The 20,083-nt window shown below is 45.9% G+C and overlaps 1 protein-coding gene across 14 annotated transcripts in view; it reads right to left on the reverse strand.

Annotated features, from left to right (window-relative positions):
• Positions 1–1,278: 1,278 nt before the first annotated feature.
• Eph (Eph receptor tyrosine kinase) overlaps positions 1,279–20,083 on the reverse strand; it is a 94,693-nt gene continuing 75,888 nt past the window's right edge. Inside the window, exons 4-16 of one of the 14 annotated variants that reach the window (XM_033330723.2) lie at positions 18,484–18,769; positions 17,825–18,361; positions 17,594–17,754; positions 17,243–17,507; positions 16,911–17,099; positions 16,645–16,756; positions 16,444–16,514; positions 15,864–15,881; positions 15,202–15,267; positions 13,863–14,039; positions 13,254–13,723; positions 12,577–12,914; positions 1,279–6,065 (exon numbers count right to left, since the gene is read on the reverse strand). In XM_033330723.2, the coding sequence (XP_033186614.1) occupies positions 5,801–6,065; positions 12,577–12,914; positions 13,254–13,723; positions 13,863–14,039; positions 15,202–15,267; positions 15,864–15,881; positions 16,444–16,514; positions 16,645–16,756; positions 16,911–17,099; positions 17,243–17,507; positions 17,594–17,754; positions 17,825–18,361; positions 18,484–18,769 (2,955 nt within the window). In that variant the 3' untranslated portion in view covers positions 1,279–5,800. Of the gene's footprint in view, positions 6,066–7,935; positions 10,370–12,576; positions 12,915–13,253; positions 13,724–13,862; positions 14,040–15,201; positions 15,268–15,863; positions 15,882–16,443; positions 16,515–16,644; positions 16,757–16,910; positions 17,100–17,242; positions 17,508–17,593; positions 17,755–17,824; positions 18,362–18,483; positions 18,770–20,083 lie in introns of those variants that run through there. The other 13 variants (XM_076623265.1, XM_076623268.1, XM_033330718.2 and 10 more) reach the window with 13 other exon arrangements.

The raw sequence follows: 20,083 nt of genomic DNA on the forward strand, positions 1-20,083 counted from the left end.
GAAATTTACACAGAAATTACTCTCTTTAAACGTTCCCGTTCGACTGCTAATGTTAAGCAATGTTGAATACTTGGTTGGCTTCTTTTTTTTTATTTTATTATATATTACATATTACACATTTTTATTATATATCACGCATTTTGAAATAAATATCAAGTACCAGTTACAAGATTAAAATTATCATTGTAATTTAGAACGAAAAAGGTGGAACCAACTGCTACTGTTGTCTTTGTCGCGCGCGCACTATCGCGCTCCTTGTCTAACACAACTCTTCCGCTCCACCGCACAACTATTTGAGAATATTCCACGTCTATACTTCCGGCGTCTACGCTTTATTCTACTTCCAGGACTGCACCAATTTTTCCCAAAAAAAGAATAATTATCCAAAATTCGATGAAATAGAAGCAGACGTCTGTCTGTCCTTGTCCCACAGTAACGCGGTCCTTGCTTACGACTAGGATCGTCATCTATCGGATCCGGTTGGAACTGCGAGAAAGGAACAAGAGCATACAATGTGCGAGGAGGTATCTTACCTTCTGTTAGACAAGGAGCGCACCACCGCGCGATAAGTACAGACGTACGTCTCCAAATCTGTCAAACGATCCTTAATTATTCGACGACTTCAAAAGTACACGAATATTTCTCGGATAGATAGTAATTAGCGAACATTAGCCGGATTAGAGGGAGATGTCTGTCCATGTCGCGCAATATCGCACTCCTTGTCTACGGACAAACCACGTTCTGCCATCTGTGTGACGAAGCTGGAACACGAAGTTGGAGTGTGCCGGGATAGATGGCAATCCTAGTTTGTTCGCGGACAAGAACTTGTCTTTCACACGGCATAAGTCTGTCCTTGTCGCACAGTAGCGCGCTCCTTGTCTAACAAGAGGCGAGATACCTCTTCGCACGTTCTATGTTCCTGTTACTTTTTCGCGATTCGAACCGAGTTCGATAGATGGCAGCATATCGAGTAAGTGGTCGTAGACGAGGAACGCGATATTGCGCGACAAGGACAGCTACATGTTCCCTTCTTGCACCAAAGTTCCATCGAACTGGACGATTAATCGCTCCTTTTTTACAGTAATTTCGTACAGCTTTAGAATCGACCGATGAAGAGTGGAACTCTATGCATTTTTGTACCTTTGAGCTTCTTACGGTTGCGTAAAAGATTCCATAGCCTTAATTTTTAATGATCGCCGAGTTAAGGAAAGGAAATCGGACAATGTAAACGAATGGAACTCGTTCGGTTCCAATGGGTCGGGTAAGAATGACTGGTGGTTGTTTTACATCGTATAAGGTATATTATTTATTATATCTTATTTACATTCAACATCGTCTTGACAACACCATAGGAAAAATGTTTTTAGACACGTTCCAAAATTTGTCGACATTAACTCTCTTATTGCATCTGTCGCGCTTTGTCGCTTCTTTCGTTTTATACAATGAATCGAGGACACACGATGGTGATTCGCTGAACCAATTTATCGTAAAAACTCAGTTCGATGAGTATACATAAATTATGATGCGTGTACATGATAGTAGATGAGCTATTTATAATATATACGGGACGGTACCTGTGTGCTTTGTCTTCTCGCGAATTTAATATATGTTTTCTTCTTTCTTTATTTTATCTTTTTTCTTTTTTTTTGTTTGCTTTTCGTTTCCGAAGCAGGTACTTTGACAAAGTTCGCTGTTAAACAGACTGTTAAAAAGGCAAAAGAAAAAAGAAAAAAAAGTTGGGAAACGAATCGAAAAGAGAATCGAACAATGTGCACGTAGATCGCTTAAAAAACGCTTAACTAATCGATAACATAACTGCTTAGAGACTCGACGATCGTATCCATGATGCTGTATCTCGCTTTTTTTTTCTTTTATCCTTTCGTCTCTTTTTATACGGCGGTCAGAGTTTTTCGAAAACAGCGAAGTAAGGAAAATAATGATCTGTTTTTCTTCTCTTATCTTTCTTTCGTCCCCTTTCGTACGATTCTAGTAAGGTAAATAGATAACCTACCACGGTTAGAACGTCCTTTCTTTTTTTTTTTTTTTTAATTTAGTCTGATCTCTAAACAATAAATAAGGCTTTCTTTGTTTTTAATAAATAGTAGTACAGAAGCGTTAATCGAGTAAAAGTATTTAAGTAAAGGAGCGTCCGAGGAGGATGTGTTCAACGATTTCTCATTCGTTTGCTCGTCGCTGCGTTTCCTCGTTGGAAAGAGTAACGATTACTTAAAAGAAAAAGAAAAAAAAAAAAAAAAAGAAAAAGTATCGATACAATCGTAACTAAAAATAAAGGAAAGAAGGCGAATATAAAGGAAAACGATAGGAGAGGAAACGCAATTGAAGCGTCGTTCGCGTGAATCGAAGTAAATTTTGATTCGGATTACGCAATTATTTTTCCTATCGCTTTTCCTTCTCTCGACGTTTTCGCACCTTGAATTCTCGTCTCTTAGAAAATAAGAAGCGCCCTGCGTATTAGAATCGGAGAGTGGAAAATACAGGGAATCAAAGTACGCAAATGACGTGGTTCTCGGAGAAGTAGAAGTAGAAGTAGAAGTAGAAATAGAAGGAGGAGGAGAAGAAGAAGAAGAAGAAGAAGAAGAAGAGGAAATGCGATCGAAAAGACTCGAGAAACAGAGACAGGCTGTAGGCAGGTTCGAACGCGAAAGACTCAAGTGAAATGGAAAAGGTCTCTAATAAGATATCTTTTACGCTCTAACTAATTATCTTCTGCTCGTTTCGTGCCTACGATCGTGTAATATCGACAGAGATCTATGAAATCTAAATATTAATTCACTGAAACTATCGACATTCTCAAAACTTCAGGTCGCACTCGCAGGTTCGTCGCTAGACACAAATAGTTACAGCTGAAAGTTTTTAAAATCTTCTTTCTCTCTTTTTTTCTCCTCTGGCGGAGTCCCGGCCGAAATTTCCCTCTCGTTCGATCGGTTTTTCGTATTTCTAAAAATTCGTCCGAACGCCACGCTGCGACGTCGTATCGTCGCGCGCCGTTTCTCCTCCGTCTCGATTCGGTTGGGACTCCACCCGACTTTGTCCTCAAAGTCTCACGCTTTACCTTTTGCTTCTCGTTTAACTTTTAATACGAACATTTAGGAAGATAGCGCTATCGATAATTAATATTTTCTGAAATTTGTTAACATTCTCTATATAAAAATCTGCATTTGCGTGTATTCGCTTATTGCTTCTTAATCGTCGCCATTCTCAGTAGCTTCTCGTTCTCTTTCTCTCCTAAATGGAGGGTGCGCGTTCGCCACGCGACCTTTCGCCCTTCAACGCGAAACCACGCGGACCGAACCGGACCCTCCAGCATCTCCCTTCGCATTTTTCCAGTTCCAAACGGAACGACCTCGCGTAACGATCTCCTAACGGAGAGGCGCGACGCGCACCGATGGATCCAGCCAAAACCAACGAATCGAGTTATTCCGCGTTCTTCCGCGCGCCAGCAATTTCGTCCATCGTGGCGTCCATCGGCTCCCTTTTCCCAACTATATATCTCTAGCGTAATTCGTTAAATTAAGAATACAAATTTCTCGTGGCTCGGCCGACTTGGTCGCGCGAGCGTTCGCCGGTTTCAACGGGCGTCTGCCAGATCGTCGTCCGTCCGGCGAGGCAAGCAGTCTTTACGATCAGCGAACGTGCATCCAACAAGACACAGACCACCATCCATCGTCGCTATTATTTATCGGATGTTATCGCTACGCGCGCACGCTGCGGCACGGACGTTGCGTCTGCGATGCGAAACAATTCGAAACCGCTCGTACGAAGGTAAATCCGCGTGTCCGTTTTCGCGTCGGCGTCGTCGCGAAAACTTTTCCGCATCGATCTCGCGCCCAACATCTTTCGCTCGTCGTTGCTTCGAAAAATTTACCCGCCACGCTCCTTCTCGCGCTTTCATCGTCCTTTTTTAAATCTTTCTTTCAAACTGCTTGATATGTTCACGGTGTCGAGGGACGCGTCTCGCGGTTTCTTTCCTTTCGGCTACTCGTTGCACGCTTCCACGATCGTTCCCAACAAATCTGTCCCGCATTACGCACCGTATAATCTATTTCTCTTTTAATAATATATTTAATAATATAGGGACCATTTTTCCTCGCAATCGACGATTACGCGCGATAGCGTGCGCCATTTCTTTCCCCTTTCGCGCAAAACATTTTCCCTCGTTCACGCACTCTCTCTCTCTCTCTCTCTCTCTCACACACACACACACACTTTCACTTTCTCTCTCTCTCTCTCTCTCTGGCTCTCGCTGTTTTCGCGTTATTGGCACATGTTCCTGCTTCGTTACTCGTTCCCTCTTCCCTTTGATCGACAGGTACCTATACAAATCGCGTATAAACGATATACTTATGATATAGGTAACGCGAAGGCAAGAATCCTCCTTTCTTCGAGCTTCGTCGTCGCGTTATTTAACATCTAGAGCAATTTCCGGCAATTTCGCTTTCAGTCTAGCGCGATTACCCGTCGCTCGTTCGATCGTCGTTTCGCAAAAGCGGAGCGGAATGGCAACGCTTTTCGTATTCGTATATCTACATGCGTCGCGCGAGCCGCGCGTAACACGCGCCCTGCGTTTGTACATCGATCGAGCTTCATCGATAAGAGCTAGAAAATATTCGCTGCACGGGGGGACGTAAAACGCGGCGTCAGACTCGCAGCGAGGACGCGTTACCCTGCTCGATTTCTCTCCCTCCTGTAAATGGCTACCTTACAAACGTATCGTTAGACCTGTGGAATCTTCGTTTCGGTTTCGTACGACCGATCGTTGCTCGAAAACTTTCGCACGGAGGAACGAAACGAGGGGCATCGTTGATACTTTATTAGGCCGTCTATTGGTTCGCGCGATTGGTCCGTACCGTAGAGACGTTCGACGGCACGTATCGTGCGAGTCGTTGCAGGACCTGTTCACCGTTCGATTCGCGCCGCGTACGTTAGGAACTCACTGTGAAACGAGACAGCGACTTTTCGTTGACAGCGAAGAGCGTTTGGACCGAGAAACCGAGAGAGTCTGTGGCAAGACGAATCTTGCGCGTACGCGTGAGCAACGATTCGGCGCGCTGGGCAGTCTCGACGGTGAGCAGGTTCGAAAAATTCGGCTTCCGGGTAGGATCGACGTGGTCGGCTCGTCGCGCGACGTTCTCTAAATTTCATACGGCAGTGATGGTGCAGTGGCAGTTCGGTTGTTTTCGACGCGACGCCACGATCCACGGAGTTGGACAGCGCGCGAGAAAAATTGTCTAACGAGAGAAAGACGAAAGTCGATGGCGGACTCGTTCGCGGAGTCGCGATACACGTTTGTCGCGCGTTGATCCCGTCGCGATAGTCTCGTAAAAAATGCGTCGTACGTGGTTCGTCCGTCGAAGAAGATTCGCGCTAGTTTCGTTAGGCTAGGTTCGACGAGTCGCCGTCGCAGCGGCGTCGAACTTCGTCGTCTTCCATCCGACGTGGGAGGCGGCAACTCGAACGGATCTCCGGTGCTTTTTCACCGTTGGAATGTCTGCGATACGCGGTTCCTCGCCGATTCTGTCAAACTGACGGCGGAGCTCGGCTCTTCCGGCGTCTTTTCGCGCTTCTCCCGTCGCTCGTGGCCTCGCGTTCGCGAACCAACGTTCCTTCTCTTCGAAGGAAAACGTCTATCGCCCTGACTAGGATGACGATGCTCCGGACCGTCGTGCCTTCGTACGATTCCGTTCAGAGGGTGATCGACGCGAAAGCTTCTCGAACGAACGATGCGTTTCGTCGATGGAACGTGCAATCGAATCCTGCGTCGGTCGCAACGTCAACGCGATTAAACGAGAAAACCTTGCGAAGTGGCCGACATCTGTGCTCTGAGCGCTGTCACGCTGTTCATTATCTTCTTCTGGTGTCCGACCAACGTCACCCCGAGCGCCGTCAGCTCTTGCACGGTAACGCGCGCGGCCGCCTCCAAGGTAGTCACTCCGGATCTTTCGAAACTTTCCGCGTACCGTGACATCTTGATGGAAGCCAGCCACTCGCTGACCGAGGTCAGCTGCGTCAAGTCCACCGCGTCCGGCGCCAGTGGATTGGTGCCCCTGTCGAAAATTTCCTGTTACACTCGAATCCTTCGTTTTTCCGGGATATTAATAAAGGAATCCAGGGGAACACTATGAGCAACCAAAGACCTGAAATTCGTTCGAGCTTCTACAGGTCGTTGATCGGATTCTAAGGACAGAGCGGAAAGACGCAAGCGCTTTGATCTCCGATCGAGTCTCAGGGAAATTAGAAGACAAACCGATTTCCAGTGGATCGGCGTTCTCGTTCTGAAACGATCGGTTTCGATCGGAGAAGATCAGATCGGTTTTAAGCGACCGAACCAGAGAAACGCTTTCGTCTTTTCACCTTCGAACTGTAAAGAGCAATTTCAAGTCCATTTCGGATTCTATTATCGAAATATTTCTAGTAAGGAAGGATGGTGGTGGTGGTGGTGGTGGTGGTCAGCCGTTTCGATGATCGCCAATTACATGGGTCGTCGAAACAGCTACGCTCGTACTCAGCCCTAGATCTGTTCACACAAACGGGATCTATGTTATATCGAGTATATGTACACTAATATCCATCGGTTAGCAACAAGATACATGGACATTTTGATTCTCGTGCTCGCAGAAAGTCGTTCTCGCCGATGACGGAAAAATCGACTTTCTCGTAGAAGATCCACGTTCGCGATACGCGATTTATCGGACGTACGTAAGAGACATTCTGCGAGCAGAGTTGAGAAAAGAATTGGCAGTCGATAGGTGGTTGGTTAGGGTGAAAGAGCGTGATTCGGAATCGAGTTTCGGGGGTTCGCTACTCGTTTCTAGGAGAAGTTGTTCCATTGGTGTCATTTACCACGATAGATCTTTTACGGGCGGATTTACGGGTAGATACGGTATAAAACGGATGTTAAAAGGGCCGGTAAAATATCTTTATGTACACTTTGACCGAGGCTCGATAAGTTTTCACGACCGTGCCTGAGAGCTTCGCTCGATTCGCGCGTCCACCGGCCTACGATGCACGCGACCAGCCCGCCAACCGAGCTCTTGCTCGCACGCCGGAAAAAGTCGATCAAATATCGCGGTTACACAGGCGAGATCGTGAAAATTCGAACCTTCGTGGAACCGTTGCTAGCGATCGGTGATCGATGGTGACACGATGGTGAGAGTCGCTAATGACGGGTGTTATTACGTCGATGATATACACAAAGTTGAGAGATCAGCTGGACGTATTACGTAGACGTGAATGGATAATGGTGCGTATGAAGCAAGCAGTGCGATACGAACTAATAGGATACAAGCAGAGCAAATGCTGTCTACGTGGCAGCAATACTCATGGTGATTCGAACGAAGCGAACGGAGCAAAAAGGCAACGAATCGAATCCGTTGCACGCGCCTACACGCGTACGTGTAAGTCGCTTATCGTTGCAAGCCATGTCGACCAACTCCATAAATTTAAATCCATGGAAGAACGATAATTATCGGTACGTTCCTTTTTAAAATACACCGTGCAGTTTACAAGTATTTCTGCTATCTCATTCGGATAAGTAAATTTATCGACGTAAGATTTCTTCTTTGAAAACGTTCCATGCTAATTATGCGACTCGTTTGCGTAAACGCGAAATCGATAACTTCGTAAAAGGCCGAGTCGATGAATTTGTTTTCCGAGAGACTCGCACGGTAGGTGGTACTACGTCGTACGAATACTCGTCGATCGTGAAACATCTCGCCGAATAACTATTCTTTTTCTTGCCTTGTTGCTCCTCCTTCCCTTCGTACTTTCTTTACTTCTTTTTTTTTTTTTCTTTTTGGGTCGACTGAAAGCTGTTCTTGATTTTTTACCTTTTCCTCAAATGCACGTTGGAGGATGTCGACGAGGCGGGTGGGGGTGGGGGTGGAGCACCCCTTTCCCTGATTCTGACAATTGTTAGCATTTGTTAGTGCGATCGAGGTCACACACTTTGGCGTGTGTTTGCTTGTACGTGTGTTTGGTTTGCCTGTGTGTGTTTATGTGTATCGCGTACGTTTTCTCGTCTCATCTCCGCCCTGATTTCTCTCCAGTGTACCGCTGTATAGTGTGTTTGCGCAAGTGTGCGATCGTGTGCTCGCGCCAAGCTCGTTTATCGCGATTGTCAGCGTAAACTCTAAGGTAATTAGCGCGCATCGATTCGATTTCCGCGGGCGTAACGCGTCTAAGCTGATTGTCCATTTTGATTCTCGTCTCGAAAAAGAAAAATCGTTCGCGAATCCGCGAAACTTCGAAGCAGCGAAATCTTAACCACCCTCTTCGTTCGTCGTCCCGTTCTATCTTGCTTCCGTTCCATTTTTCCTGTAATGGTGTGTCGCGACGCGTTCCGCTATGATCGACCTTTCCTCCAGATTTTTCGCTATAACGTAGACGCGACGCGCGTATCGTCGCAAGAATCGATCGTCCCGGCGTGAAAACAACCTGGGATATCGTGTACAATTTCTCGGTACGGTTTTCCTTGACTTTTCTCGACTTTCAAGTAGAAAAATACTATTCTAATCTGGTCGAATGGTAGCTCGCGTGATTAAATGCTAATAAGTCTTTGCAGTTTCCTCTTTTTGTTGCGGTAAAAGTCGTGACGTTAATAAATACTATATCGATATATATATATATATATATATATATATATATATATCCGCTTCTTTACGATATATGTATATGTTTACGTATACTCCTGTGAGATATATATATATATATATATATATACACATTACGTATATCAAGAATTAGAAAAACATCTGAAAGACTATGACAACGCGTCTCGCGGTTAAAATCCTCTCTGCCCGTCCCTAAGCTTTCCCAGCTTAAACCCATTCTACGTATATTGCTATTCGTTGCTTCGATTCGTCCTCTATAAATTCTCGTTATATCTCTACCAAAAAAACTGCGGGGTACATATATATGTATGTATATATGTATATACTCTGATAAAATTTCCCATTTAAATCACTCTAACTAGAACCATAAATATTCTTTATGCGATCTCTACGTGGCAGCTAAGATGGATAAAATTCATCGCGCCTGGCGGTCGCTCCAACATCACATCGATAAAAAACACTTTTCTCTTTATAAATAAGTATACGTATCGTAGATTGCTTTGCTGACGATAATGAGTCTCGTATAATTCGAAAACCGTGAAAATCTTTCCTCTACGACGACTAATTCGCTACCGTTTTTTTTTTTTTACCTACGTCTAAATACGCTCGCAACACAATTGACAACCTAAATGTTTCCTTTACGAGAGAGCGATTCCCTACGGTAGAGAGAAACGCGCGAAAATCATCCTATCCGCGATTATTCCGCTTAAGGAGAGAAGCGTCCCTGTGCATCGTTCAACGTTCAGCAAAAACTGCGCGAGCGTTTCTTCGGCGAACGTCGACGGACGAAAAAAGCCAATCCGTTGGACCCGGTTGTCGTTCGACAAGCTGGGACGCGTACAACTTCGATCGTTGTTTGCACGGAAAGAAACAAGCAGGTCTTGCTCCGACTCTTCGGCAACTTTTTCATTGTACGAATTTCGCTTCAGCTTTCGACGAAACGACGATCGTGGAGCTCTGACCCCCCCAAACGGAGACGCTGCGAGGAAAAAAAAAGAACCGTAGACGTAAAGACTTTGTCGTTGATCGTTGTTAACCCTCTGACAGGTTGACAGAATGGACGAAGAATTCGCATTCTTGCGTTTCCGGTACGTTCTGTCAATTCTCTATAATAGAAAAGTATATCGATAAACGCCGAAATTTAACACTTTCGTGTTCAAAGCCTCAAAGGCGTTGATATAAATCTCTAATTGATACTAATTTTTCATCGGATATTACAGCGTACGAATATCGCAACGTCGCTTTGCTACACCGTTAAAGGGTTAGAGATTATCAACAACGTTCCAGTTCAAATGCATCTGGCAACGCTTTCGACGCGAACATCGTCGATCGAAGATGTATGGAAATTTAGCAACGAGGCTTCTGATTTCTAGACGTTCACTCGTGAAACCGAAGAAGAGGCAGCACGAAGCACTTGTCTCTCTCTTAAGGAGAAAAAAATATGATCGATTCTGGTCGATTAACCGAAGTGTGTGAATGGGACCCAATTGGGATAAGTAAGCGGTGGCTGTTGTGGCAATGCGTGTGTCGCTGCGTGTGTGTGATAGTGTAAGCTACGGCCGGCTCCTGGTGGCATTACTGGAACGGCAATCGTCGACTGGGCTTGATGGGCCTGATGGCCGACTACGTCTACGAACGGACCCGTTGTCGCGGCTGGAATCGCAGCGGTCGCTGCCGCGGCCTGTGCGGCAGCCGCGTGGCTTGTGACATAGTACGGATTGTGTGCAGGTGGCCTCACGCTGTTGTTGTAGTTGTTGAGTTGTAGTTGGTGGTAGATGGTAGTTGTCGCAGTTGCGTTGGGTTGCAGTTCGTAGTCGGGTACCAAAGACACCACAAAACCAAAACCACAAAGAATTAGCCCAGAAAAAAAGGAACGTCGTCGGCAAGAGAAACTGAAATTTTTTTGGATCGAAGGGCACAGGGATGGAAACGACAGAGATTGATCCATCGATGTCGAAACGAATATGCGTAGTCCTTTCCTTCGGGTAAAGCGTCCTATCTAGAATTTTTTTATTTTTCAAGATGCGTTGAAACGTTTCCAACCGTTCCAACCGTTTTCTACCTTTGAAGCAAAGTTACACGACATGGATATGAAAGCGATAAAACTTCAGGACATCTCGACCAAACGGGAGAGGAGAACAGGATTTCGTCGACCAGTCGATGGATCCAAAGTTCAAACGAGGAAAGGCGACGCAAAGACTTGTTCTATTTCGTTGGAAACTTTCCTCCGGATGTTTAACGACGAAATAGTGGAATTAACGATAATCGAATCGTCTCGAGGTACGACGAATCAATGAACGATCGAAATGCTTTTCTCCTTTCTTCGATCGAGAGAAAAATTTGACAATTTTTTCGCCATGTCCGCTGTTCTTAAAAACCACAAACACTTTCCTCGTATTCTTCATTAACGATCGTGTGCAACGATAAAGCGGTGCTGGCAAGACGTCCGACTCTCGAGTATCGTTTGATCTCGCCTTTGTTCGCCTTTTTTGTGTTTCGCGGTGGAAATAAGTGGAGGTAAGAGGACGAGGGTTTAAAGGCTCCAGGATTACAGAAACGATAAGCGCTAAAGCGATAAAAGCTCTCTGAAAGCCACCGCAGTACGATGCGCACTTTTCGCCGTTCTCTTGAAACGCGAACGAAAAATTATTCCGCGAAAATGATCGCGCGGAGACTTTCGTCCATAAATTAATTTTCCTCCCAACAAGTAATACGAAACAGAAACGGAAGGTAGGTAGTAGATCTTTTTGCACGTTCCAAAGGAAATTAAGCCGTTTTAATTAAGAGCAGAATTACGTGCGCAAAAGCCGCTTGTTATATGTTGTATATGGTCGCAAACTTGCAAACTTTTTCGAACGACATTTTTCTCGCGCGTCGGACATTCAGCTTAACGAGATTACTAGCCGAGATTCATCGAAAATATGTGCTGTAAACAAGAAAAATCCAACAGAAATTTTTGTTTTCCGCGCGTTCTATTTTCTCGCGCTTCGTTGCTCGCGAAATCCTTTCTCGGTGTTTCTCTCTCTTTCAATTTGGCGTCGTTGAATTTCAAAGAGAACGAGATGCGAGGAAGCGGAGGCGCTGTACAAAATCAATTTTGACGACTTTGAGCTACGGGAAATGTACAAAAAAAAATATTAAAAAAAAAAAGAAAAGAAACGTATACATATGTATATGTACATAAAAAAAAAAAAAATAGAACTATAAGAAAATAACAGAAACGAATAAGTAGCTTTGAATGAAAATGTCAGACTGCACGAACTAAAAGGTGCGAAAAAGATCAGTCCAGTACAATATGCCCGTTTCCAGTAATGCCAATCAGGTCGAGGTATTAACGGCGCCTCGAACATAGACGTGCACAAGAATCTCTCTCTCTCTCTCTCTCTCTGTCGAGTAGACACACACACATTCGTGATTATTCCTGGACGGCCAATATTCATCGTTTAGGCGGTAACATCCTATTACGGATGAGCAAGAACATCAAAGCCCAGTCTAACAGCGTACGTGAAGAGCGCAGAGCATGTGAGCTTCTTACAGTATTCAGCGATAGAACGGAAAAAACGTTTGGCTGTCGAGAGAAATTAATTTATGGACACGAAGTGTGATTCGCGTAGCATGCGGCATGATTCGTGTTAAGAGATGATGAAAGAACAATTCGGTGGTGCAGGCCCCTGATGCCAAACGCGTTCCCAAGAATATCTAGTATCGCGTTGGATTAATTATCTCACGGAGCCTACCGAATTGTTCGCACGATGAAAGCAACGACACGACAGGTATTTTGCACCGTTCGTACTACGTTAGTCGGAAACGCAAGTTTTCTCGGTACTTCTCCTGCGAATGGTAAATCCCGATAGATCGAACACGTGAATAATAGCGCGCCAGTGACATATAGGTACGCGAGTCGCGGAGAAATTCGTATTCTCTCGAATAGAATGAAAATTGTTACCTGTTCTGGGCGATCTTTCGCAGCGTGTCCGGGCTTCGTATCAATTTGTCCAAGGTTTGAGTGAGATTGGCAAAGGTAGGACGATGGGTTCGTTCCTTTTGCCAGCAATCGAGCATCAGCTGATAGATCGCTTCCGGACAATCCATCGGTGCTGGAAGCCTGTATCCTTTCTCGATCGACTTTATCACATCCTGATTAGACCAGTTCCAATACGGTCTTTCGCCGTAGGACATCACCTCCCAACAAACGATGCCCATGCTCCATACGTCGGAAGCGCTGGTGAACTTTCGGAACGCTATCGCTTCCGGAGCTGTCCATCGTACCGGGATCTTTCCACCCTTTTTGCCGGAGTAAACAGTCTTTCAAGATTCGATATTTGAAAGTCTCGGTTCCATCGACGAGACCGCGTCTCGTCAAAGAAAAGGAGTAACATCGATACGATACAACTTCGTTTATCCGAATTCCTCGGTCTAGCAAACGGTTCCGAAGTATTTCGCCGTTCTTTCGCGTTACCGCAAGCCTATGAAATTCACATCGACCAAAATTTTTCGTCTACCATTTCACCTCTAATTTCGTTAAACGTTACAACGTTAACGCGATTGTTACTATACAGAGCTTCGGATAAATGGAGTTGTACCATAACGCGAGCAACAGTCTTCTGCGAGCTGACTACTTACCCTGGTCGTGTACGCTCCTTCCGTGGCGCTTTCGATCTCCCGGCTAAGCCCGAAATCGGCGATCTTGCAGACGAGGGCAGCATTCACGAGCACGTTCCTCGCCGCGAGATCTCGATGTACGTAGTTCATTTCAGCAAGATACTGCATGCCGCTCGCGATACCGCGAAGCATGCCTACAAGCTGCAGCACCTGAAACTTGCCGTCGTTCGCACGCAGAAAAGTGTCCAGGCTACCGTTCTCCATGAACTCCGTGATGATCATCACCGGATTGCTCTTGGTTACGACACCTTGCAGGAATATCACGTTCGGATGCTCGAACTGACCCATGATGGAGGCTTCAGTGAGGAAGTCGTTGCGAGCTTTGTCCGCGGAGCCTGGTTTCAAAGTCTTGATCGCCACGTCGATCTCCGTTCGACCGTCTGGCGGTAGTTTTAATTTTCCTCGACAAACGTCGCCAAATTCTCCACCACCTGTTCGTTAACGAGAAACGAGAGAAATTCGTTAACAAAAAAAAATCTGGAAAGACTAACTTGCGAGATGCGAGATGCTAGCTAGGTGTTCGAAGAACGTATCAACGTTTCGAAAGACACGAAAAGGGTATTTATATACCTATGATAGCTTCTATCGTAATGTATCCTGCGTCGATTTCTCGGGCGAATTCTCTCACAGCTTGATTCGGATCTTCGTAAGTATGAGGATCGACGTAACTCCTTGCACCTCCGCCACCAGCACCTCCTGCACTCGCGGCAGCAACTCCCACTGCAGGTGTGAACAGCGGCGTGGTCACTGCAACGTCACCAAAACAGAGTTCATTATATTAACACGAGGGCCGGTGTGTTAAATTTTGACGGAATCTCGGAGCGCGAGAGTGACAACGTTCGCTCCGTGACTGTCAACCGTATTATCCCGTGAAAACACTCACACACCCTTCCTCTTTAAACAAAATTAGACATGTTGAAAATTATAAAACAAACGTGTGTATATATATATATATATAAAAAAAAAGGCTGAAACCGTGTGTTTATTAGTTTTCCAACTCTCCAGCCTTATCTTTAAATATTTATACTTGACACAATTTTCCATCGTATAATAAATACTTTCTATTATAATAATTCCGATATAAAGGAAAATATTTGCTTTCACTAATAAAGTAAGGGGCAACGAAATAATTCACTAATTATACCACTATGTATAAAAAGATCTAAAACGGAACGATGAAAACTAAAAAATCGCGCGCTAAATAACTTTCATGCTAGCGTAGAAATCCTCGCATGCCTAATACGCCAAATGATTTCAATTACGATGCATCAGATTGAATGACGTTAGTCGTAGTACGGAGCGCGGAGGATGCTCCGGTCGAATCGAATTACTTCGTCGCCTGTTAATTTACATCCGCGAATGCATCTGCGACGGCTCGCTAACTCTGCGAGGCAAATTAATTCGAGTTCCACCGAAACATGCCAGTATTTCGCACACGTCAACGCACAGAACGTTATTACAGACGATTGGAAAAGATCTCGGCGACTGGCTGAAAAAATGGAACGATGCAAGAGATACAAAAGAACACGATGCAAATTGGTAACACGTTTAAGAGAATAAAGGAATCTCATGCTTTCTTTTCGTGCTTCTCGTCTACTTAAAATTTAAGGGAACGACAAAGAGAAACGAAAAGGGAAAGATAAAGAGACAAAGAGAAGAGAAAGAGAGAGAGAGTGAGAAAGAGAGAGAGAGAGAGAGAGAGAGAGAGATAAAAGCAGAGGTAGAAAGGAAAGATTTTCGGACGATGGTACGAGCGAAAATAAGAAAAGGGCAATGTGTGGTGTTCCAGTTTGAGCGAGTGTAAAGTGTTTCGAAGACTCTGTGGATCACGAGAGTGGTTTGCGTCGACGCGTCCCCTCCGGATTCAACGATTTCGACGAAATTTTACTCGGACTGATTAAGGACTTACGCGAGGACTTGCTCTTGTTGTTGGTGTGGGTTGTCACAATCGGTGAACTGTCCATTTTGCAGTGCACTGTGAACAACACAACAACCAACACACTAATTGACAAACAGCAAACAAAAAGAAGCGAAGGATGTACGATGAGCAGAGTTTTAATGACGCGAGCGAACAGAGGCAACGACTCGAGAAAGAATTTGAAAAAAAAAAAAAAGAAAAAAGATAGGAAACGCGTTTAATTCGCTTGCTTGATCTTCGTGCGTTCTTGTCTTCGGCTTCTGCGATAGTCGCACGCGTATAAATTCTCGCGTGTAAATAAAAAACAAAAAAGGAAGGGGGGAAAAAACATATGAGACGACATACCGCAAATAAAACAAGTGCAGTGCCAACGATAACACAACTAACAACATACGCATGCAGAACGTAGATGCACACTGTATGACGCAAGCATGAAAAGCACGTACACGCACATCTTCGGAGGGTACTTGGTATGTACGCAAAGCTGATATCGCGCTCGTCTGTTCGACGGGGGAGCGAGCAAGAAGATCGTGCGTGCCCGTGCGTAAAAAATTTAGAACGCATCAAAGAGACGCATGTACAAGGGGGTGCAAAGATAACTACGCAAAACCGAGTTCCTAGAAAAAAAACTTGAGGTGTTGGAGAAGACTTACTGTAGGTCACAACTAGTCCTGTAGTAGCAGGCGATTGTGTACATTGTTTCATTGGATTTTTTCATGGATTTTTCATGGAGGCAGGTTCGATAGATTAGGGGAATCGCACATGAAAAGAAAGAATCGAAAGAATTTTGTTAGAATAATGGTACTTAGGTTGTGGGCCAGATCGGTATGAATTTTGCTCGTAAGCGATCGTCTCTCATTCTTTTTAACTCGCTGGCCTGAAGCCGTTCTCGGACTCGGATAACTTTTTTTTTTTCGCGCTTTTTTCTGTTTTCTTTTCTTTTCTTTAAACGAACCACTTTTCAATAATCTTTCTTTCGTCAGAGAGAGATAGTGAAGAAGTACTTCTAAAGTATTGGATGTTTAGCGACAAGACATAAATCATTGGGGTATTGTATACATTGATGGGGCTGGGGTCGATACTTGCTGGATCTAACGGGGGGTGGTGATCCAAAAATATTAGTCACAAGACACGAGGGCGTAGTGAAACAACTATAAAAGTGACAGGGGTTATAGCGATAATGAATTTATAAAGAAAAGAGAATCGAAGCCTGTCGGCATCGGACAAACGTACCTTCGCCGTTTCTATACTCCAGGGTATCGCAGTCGCTGGGCTGTTTCTTGTTGCATTCGTCCGAGGCCCTGCTGTATCGAAATTATACCACATCAGATCAGAGTCAAATGAAACGCCGCAATGCACAGTAAATGCTTGGACGATGATTTTAATCTGTATCGTCTTTAATTTACTACTTAATGTTAGAAACAATTCGTTTACCTTCTCAAAATCAGAACGGTCATGATAATGATGATCACCAGAAGGACTACCACGGCAACGATAGCTCCTGCTATGATCCTTACTTGCATATTGTCGTCTTCTCCGACGTAGTCTGTGAAAGACGAATAAACATGTCCCGTTAAGAAACTATGCTTTAATTACGCACGCTGTGTCGTCGTAAGTTTAAAACCGCTGTAAAATATTGACTGAGAGAATGGGTGGTTCGTTGGAAGGCAACGCGTGATACAACTAATCCTAATAATCACCTAGTCCCATAGCATGAGGCGTCTTTTTATAAACTATGGGCGTATATTCGCCCCAGCCTCGCGTAGTCTTCGCTCGTACTTGTATCGCGTAGTCCGTCGATGGTTTTAGGCCCTTGAACGTGGCAGATAACTCGGAAGTTTGTATAACCGTAGCGTTGGTAGCATCGTCGTATCGCGGATAACACCTCACTGAAACGAGATCACGCGAGATTAACGATTGATTAATTTATACGTATTTATAGTTACACGTTAGGTTGGGGTTAGGTTGACGAACGTGTCGTTAAAGTTATATATTCGCACTTTAGGGATCAGGAGGAAACAAGCAACTTTACCTTCGTATCTTTCGACCAGATCGCTGTCTCCACCGACCTCGGTTACCGGAGCGTCCCAACTAATGCTCAGTTCCGAACTCTTCACGCTGGTAATCCTGACGTTGCTCACCAAACTAGGTACGCTAGCTTCTGTGGTGACGGTGATGTCCACGTACTCGGATTTTCCAGCCAACGCCGATACACCGTTCTCGGCAAATACTTGGAATCGATACGTGGTCACCGCGTTTAGACCCGTTATCGTGATCTTCGTATCGTTGAAAACTTCCTGTTTGACCGAAACCAGTCGAATTAACGCGCGTTTCATCGTTCGCAGGAAAACGAAACGACCACGAGCGGAGAGGAAATACTCACGGTGTTGGGAATGTATTTGACGCCCATACTACAGGCATCGCAGACCACCCTGTAAGTCGTATCTGTTCTGCCGCCCAGCATGTGCGGCGCATTCCACGACAGAATCACAGTAGACTGGTCAACGAAGTTCACCGTCAAATTTTGTGGCGCCGACGGTGGTTCTATAAACGTGTAAATCGATAAAATATCCCCGATCGGGCAGGATCAACGATACAAAGTTAAGAAACTCACGTGTACAAGGCATTTTCTTCGGATCTTTCTCGGCCCTGAAATAACCGGCGTTGCATCGACACTCGGTGAATCCGTAATCGGAGGATTTGCTGTGAGCCGGACAAGCTTCGCAACTGTGCGACCCAGCTTCGTGTTTGAATTTACCGATCGCGCACTCGGTGCACGCTTGCTTCTCGACGTCAGCCTGATAGCCAGGCTTGCAGTGGCATCCACCGTTAGGCAGGTACCATTTGCCATCTCCTTTGCAAAGGAAGGTTGGCTGTTCGATGACCACGGCGTTGTCCACGCAAGTGCCGATCGTTTGTTCGATCAACGCGACTTCGCGACCCGTTGGCGTTGCCGGGAAGTGTGCGAAGTTCACAGAGATCTCCGGACAGCTGATGTAGTAAACTTTAATGGCCAAGATGGAGATGCAGGCTCCCTGGTCGCGGAACGCGAAGTACACGCCCTTCTTCGTCACTGGAATGGACTTGACCTCCGTGTTTATCACCACCCCGGTGTTAGTGTTGAACCTTCCCTCGCCAGCGGCGATGCGTCCTGTGGATCAAACGGTCGGTTTCGTCTCGCGACTCGAACAACGGCTAAATTCCGACAGTTTTACACGGCTCGTACTATACGGAAAAGTTTCTGAATCGCGAAAACACGTTTGGCAAGCTTACCGATCAACTTGTAACTATCCGTTTCCCACGGTGGCGGTTCCTTGGTAGCCACGTCGAACTCGTAGTAAAGTAGACTGAAAGTTTCTTTGCAACTGAGCGCGTTTCCGGGGAACAACGAGCAGTCACGAGTCGTGAATTGTATTTCTATGTACATGCGGTTCGCCGGTCCCCTCTCGATGAACGGCGTCCATAGCCAATTGTTCACGTTGTTGTACGCTACGTCGCAGACGACGTAACTCCGCCAATTGATGCCCTTGTCGAAGTTCGTGAACGACTCTTCCACCCACTGCAATCAAACGAGAGCACGGGACGATCTTAATTCCGCACGATCCGATTAACCATTAACGAGAAAGACACACACCGGGACATTTTATTCGCCAGGTGTTTGACCCACGCGTGCGTCCGGACGAACCTCGATAAGATAAACGCTGTTTAAATAACGCGAGACACCGCATGGATCCCCTTTCGGGATCCTCGTCCAAGAGACTCGGGTGTTTGCGTTCGGATTACGCGAGATTTCACCGAGTCAGCATCTAACGAAATCAGCTTTGCCGGGGACCCCCCTGGTCGGAGCTATCTCCGCGCGCGGGTCCCTCCGTTCTCTACGCGTCTCCAGTTTCTTTCCCTCCGCTCGTTTCAACCGCCTCGATGAGAATTTACAGAAACAACGAAGACGGATTACGGAAGTTGCAAAGAATTCGAGTCAGACGACAAAGAGCCAGCAGCCCCAGCGCGTCCAGCTTGGACAGATTTATTCTCGTGGTAGAAGGGAGAGTCGTCGGATAGAGACGCTCTGTCCGATCTCTATCGGCTCGATCGGTAGACAGCGATGAGCGAAAAAGAGAGAAAGGGAGAGGAGGTTCACGCTGGTCCATGTCCGATCCGAGGAACCACTTGTCCGTCGATGTTGAACGCGGTATCCTCCCTCGGCAAATGACGAGGCGGAGAGGCCAGGTCGTCGACTTGCGACAAACAGACCGCAAGGAATTACCGGCGCGCGTTACCATTAGTTTTATTGCCCCCCTCGGCTTGGGCTCGTCCCGAGAGAGACCGCAAAAAGTTCCGGCCAGGCAAGAAGGACCCGCCGTCGTCGCCATCGTCGCGGTCGTCGTCGTCGTCGTCGTCGTCGTCGTCGTCGTCGTCGTCGTCGTCGTCGTTGTCGTTGTCGTTGTCGTTGTCGTCGTCGCCGTATTCGTAGTCGTCCTTCTCCTCGTCGACAGACGATTCTCTTCATCCTCGACTATTCTCTCCTTCTCTTTCGATACTCGGTCTCTCGCGCGGAGGAAAGGCTACGTAGGTAAGAACGGACAAAAAACGGTAGATCGAGAAGATCAGGCTTCTTACCCAGAAGATTTTCTTGCGGACGTGTTTCCGGCAGGGAGGCCGCAATAAATTCAGCCGTACGGTTACTCAGTAGCACAAAGAGATTATTACGGGGAAAGATGACGAGCAGGGACCAAGGGGGAAAAAAAACGATTTCGTTTCGGTAGATGGACGAGACGAAGGACCGATTCTTTCATCTCTGGTGAGCGTGCGGCGATCAGAAAAGTCATGGCGGCTCGTTGCGTGGTCGTTAACGAACGCGTTTAAAGGATCACGC

This window comes from Bombus vancouverensis, chromosome 12 (genome assembly GCF_051014615.1).
Source record: "Bombus vancouverensis nearcticus chromosome 12, iyBomVanc1_principal, whole genome shotgun sequence".
Taxonomy (NCBI): Eukaryota; Metazoa; Arthropoda; class Insecta; order Hymenoptera; family Apidae; genus Bombus; species Bombus vancouverensis.